We start from the raw sequence: 4592 nt of genomic DNA, 5'->3' as shown, positions 1-4592 counted from the left end.
TTTGGCTTAGACCTCCTGGATATGCATCGAATAGCATCTTCACTGTGTCTAAATCGCCGCTCTCGTAAGCTTTGAAAAGAGCCGTTTCTCCAAGCTTGTTAAGGACATCTGCACCACTTTCGTTTCCTTGTTGGAGTAGAACCTTCACGACTATAGAACAGCCTCGCTGAGCATCAAATGCAACGGAGTATTTCCTTGGGCATTGGTAGCCCTCACAAGTTGAGGATTGAATTGCAAGATCTCTCCAATCAAAGCAATATTTCCTACACTAGCAGCCACATGAAGAAGAGTATTTCCCCTTCCAGGTGTAGTACTGTTGAGAGCTGGTTCAAGTTGGGAACTTTTTATTTCCGTTCCAGGACATATTGCAGCATTGTACACGCTGCAATCGATCCCTTCACTGGGCTGTTGATTTGCCATGGCAAATTTCTGGTTTTGCTGCCTTCAACACCAGCTAGCCCATATCATTATGTGGTCCCAAAGACGTCAAACACAATACACGGTAAGGTGGAAAAAGTTGTTCAAATAGGGGGTGATTGGTCTAGTTCCACAGAAAAAAGGCGAGGTGAAAGTAATGCGTGATACCATACGTTAATGGAGAAACAAAGATCATATTAAATAAATTCTATTTGCCTAAGGTTTCTCCATTAAAGAGATTCTATTTGCCTAATTCCTTGCGTTAATGAAAAAAACTTAAGCGCATATTACAGCTGCAAAGCGTGCTGATGGAGATGTTAGTCTATTATAAAAGTATTTTGACACTGCAGATGAGATGAGCTAGGGAACACAGTACGATGCTTAAACTTTTGTAATCACACACATGGAATCGTTTGTGATCTTTCACTTGTGTGTGATTACAACAGTTTAAGCATCGTACAGTGTTCCCTAGCTCATCTCATCTGCAGTGTCAAAATACTTTTATAATAGACTAACATCTCCATCAGCACGCTTTGCAGCTGTAATACGCGCTTAAGTTTTTTTCATTAACGCAAGGAATTAGGCAAATAGAATCTCTTTAATGGAGAAACCTTAGGCAAATAGAATTCATTTAATATGATCTTTGTTTCTCCATTAACGTATGGTATCACGCATTACTTTTACCTCGCCTTTTTTCTGTGGAACCAGACCAATCACCCCGCATTTGAACAACTTTTTCCACCTTACCGTGTATTGTGTTTGACGTCTTTGGGATCACATAATGATATGGGCTAGCTGGTGTTGAAGGCAGCAAAAGCAGAAATTTGCCATGGCAAATCAACAGCCCAGTGAAGGGATCGATTGCAGCGTGTACAATGCTGCAATATGTCCTGGAACGGAAATAAAAAGTTCCCAACTTGAACCAGCTCTCAACAGTACTACACCTGGAAGGGGAAATACTCTTCTTCATGTGGCTGCTAGTGTAGGAAATATTGCTTTGATTGGAGAGATCTTGCAATTCAATCCTCAACTTGTGAGGGCTACCAATGCCCAAGGAAATACTCCGTTGCATTTGATGCTCAGCGAGGCTGTTCTATAGTCGTGAAGGTTCTACTCCAACAAGGAAACGAAAGTGGTGCAGATGTCCTTAACAAGCTTGGAGAAACGGCTCTTTTCAAAGCTTACGAGAGCGGCGATTTAGACACAGTGAAGATGCTATTCGATGCATATCCAGGAGGTCTAAGCCAAATGACAGGGAACGGAAGAACCTGCTTATATGTTGCAATAGTCAAAGGAAATAAAGGTTAGTGATTAGAATTTATGTTTCTCTTTGCCCATTGATTTCTGATAATATCTGTAGCTCAATTAAAATAAGATTATTTAGCTAAGACCACCCACACACTGCCAGTTTTCACTTCCTCTATACAGTATCCCTTCTTTTACATCAGGTCGATTCTAGCTTCAGCTGTGTTTTGCCTTTCGAAATCTGTTTTCTTTTATTGTTCATTGGCAATTAGCACTCTACTCAATGGTATCATTTCAGTTTCTGCGAAGTTAATTATTCTTTTGTGTTTGTATACCTTCTATACTGTTTTATTCTTGTAAAATAAACGATGTTTAGTGATCTTATCCTCCATAGGTTTTTTAATCTTTTTGTAAGATATTAGAGTTTTATTATGTTCTTGTGTTTGTGAGCTTTGTATCGATTCAACAAACATAAAATTGCCGTTCTTGATCAATATCATATTTAATTTAAGAGCAACTTCTTTATTTTAACTCAGTATGTCACCTGACAATGATTTTGGATGTCTATTTTATAGATCTGGTGAACCATGTATTAAAGTCGCAAGATGCAAGAGAATTAATCAAGGTAAGGTACACAGATGGCGATACAGTCTTGCATGTAGCTACAGGGAAAAGCTACGTGCATATAATAAGGCAGTTAATAGAGTTTGAACCCCAACTTTGTTATTGGGTTAATGACAACCAAGAACCACCACTTTGTATGGCAGCGAAACTGGGGCATCTTGAAGCAGTAAAAGAGTTGACAAAGTGCAGGCCAGATGCTGTTGAAACACCAAATATTCATGGAATGAACGTGCTACACTTAACTGCCCAAGTTAGCCAAGTGAACCAAAAGGTGTGCTTATCAGACATTGTGAACCAGGGAGTTGAGAAGTCTCCATACATAAACAATCATATTGCAGTAAGCTGCAACCAGGAAAGTGGAGGGAACAAAGCCGCTCATATTGCAGTAAGCTGCAACCAGGGAGTTGAAAAACCTCAAATTGCAATCAATTATTCTCCTTCAAAGATGGATACCATGGAAAGTGGAGGAAAGAGAGCTGTGCATACTGCAGTAAGCTTTAATCAGGGGACTGAAATGCCTCAAATTGCAATCAATTATCCTCGCCCAAAGATAGAGGCCTTGGAAAGTGGAGACACGCCTCTGCATATAGCAGCAAGGAAGAAAAACTTTCGTGTAAGTTTCTCTTTATGTCAGATTGCTTAACAATGAAGTAAGTGAATTAGGTTATATCAAAAAAGAGATAACTAGTTATTACCAAATATTACTACGTAACCTGAAATATCAGAATATACGTTTCATATCAGATTTCTCTCAGAAAATGCATCGATTCTTTCTTATATTATAATCAGAAATGCTTACATTGGGTCTACTAATTGTTTGACGGTGGTAAAGTTAGTCCTCTAAGGGAGAATAAAGTAAGTAAATGTTAGATTGAATTTTTTAGTTAAAAAAATAATTTTTGAGTACAGAAATATCAATAAATGAATAATAAATTATGTTTAATTTATTCTAACTGCTAGATAATATCATGAAAATAAGAGCTAAAATATTAATACCCACTTAGCTAATGAACAAGCAAACATCTTCCAGTGGAGAGATCTCTAAAAATGCATACTTTAAATTTGATTATTCATTTTGTAGATGGTGGAGTCGCTACTGCAAATACAAGGCATAAACAAAGATGCAGTTAACGAGGAAGGCTTGACGGCCCCGGACATTGCAAGAGAGAACACAGAGCACCACGAATCTCACAAGATAATTTCAAAGCTGGCTAATTATCCTCCTAAGGGAAGGCACTTCTTGTATACCGCCTTAAAGGTAACCTCACAAAAGTACGAGAATGCCATTAACTTGGTGAACAAAGCATACGAGGACAGGCGCCACACAGAATTAGTGGTGGCAGTGTTGTTAGCCACAATGTCATTTACGGCAGCCTTCACCGTTCCGGGTGGTTTCCAGACGGAGGTAAGGAATGGAGAGACACAGGAAATGTTAGGCTCGCCGCTTCTGATAGGATTTGAATCCTTTCAGGCATTTCTCATATTTGATTGTCTGGCCTTCTTTCTGTCCCTATTTGTCGTATTCATCTGGCATTTGAGTACACCTCTTATCACGGGAGACAAGATAATGTTTCTCTGCATAACCAACGTAATTATTTGCTTCAGCTTTGGCTTGACGGAGTTAGCTTTCATCACTGCAGTGTATTCCATGCTTGTGCACAAGCTCAACATGCTCGCTTGGTTTCTGATTGGTTTCTTCACCATCATCTGCGGTTTTGGTATTTTCCTTGTCATCGACTGGAGTGTAAGGTTTACAGTGAAGATGGCGAGATTCAACCACCTGCACGGTATAATTCCTCTTGTTGCTGACCGTGTGGTGGAGTTTGTGTGGATGAAGCTAGAACGTCTAGGGTATTTTGACTGGTTGCACCGGAGAAAAATCAAGTGGGACAGCATCCTTTACTCTAAATGCTATATGAAATATAAGGCTAAGCGTGAATGTGGCTCTGCTGAAAATGTTTAGGTGCAATCTCCAAATCATTTTATTGTATGTCTTGGCTGTGGTGATTAAGGTTTGAGGAAACTGCTTTTGAAAGTTCGTTAAAGTTTCTTTCTGGAGTTCTGAAGACTTGAACTTTGAAGCTTCCAGCTGCAATCTACTGTAGTTTCTTATTTTTATGTAGTTTTGTTTGTATTGAAGTCTAATAAATTGAATGCTTGCTTATTATTGTGAAAATATTCTCTATCATTGCAAAAAAGGAAGTTTGTTTGTTGATCATTCAAGAGATCACTGCAATATTGTCCTCAAATTGTTGGGGACATAACTTGTATATAGATGCTAAGTTCTAACTATCATTTATCAATTC

General features: G+C 38.8%; 1 protein-coding gene across 1 annotated transcript; it reads left to right on the top strand.

Annotated features, from left to right (window-relative positions):
- The first annotated feature begins 418 nt into the window (after positions 1-418).
- On the top strand, positions 419-4472 carry LOC131056393 (ankyrin repeat-containing protein At5g02620-like). Its single transcript, XM_057990764.2, has 4 exons — positions 419-502; positions 1399-1720; positions 2238-2899; positions 3368-4472. The coding sequence occupies exons 1-4, from the start codon at positions 419-421 to the stop codon at positions 4247-4249; spliced, it is 1950 nt and encodes a 649-aa protein (XP_057846747.2). The 3' UTR covers positions 4250-4472.
- Positions 4473-4592: the final 120 nt, after the last annotated feature.

This window comes from Cryptomeria japonica, chromosome 7 (genome assembly GCF_030272615.1).
Source record: "Cryptomeria japonica chromosome 7, Sugi_1.0, whole genome shotgun sequence".
NCBI lineage: Eukaryota > Viridiplantae > Streptophyta > Pinopsida > Cupressales > Cupressaceae > Cryptomeria > Cryptomeria japonica.
The sequence above is the reverse complement of the archived record's forward strand: the minus strand, read 5'-3'. Positions and strand labels throughout refer to the sequence as shown.

Bases quoted from the DNA above. Each gene is read 5' to 3' on its own strand.
- LOC131056393 (XM_057990764.2), top strand. From the start codon at position 419: ATGGCAAATTTCTGGTTTTGCTGCCTTCAACACCAGCTAGCCCATATC. The intron at 503-1,398 runs GTAAGGTGGAAA...TGTGGCTGCTAG, and splicing joins GACGTCAAACACAATACACG to TGTAGGAAATATTGCTTTGA. The intron at 2,900-3,367 runs GTAAGTTTCTCT...TTCATTTTGTAG, and splicing joins CAAGGAAGAAAAACTTTCGT to ATGGTGGAGTCGCTACTGCA.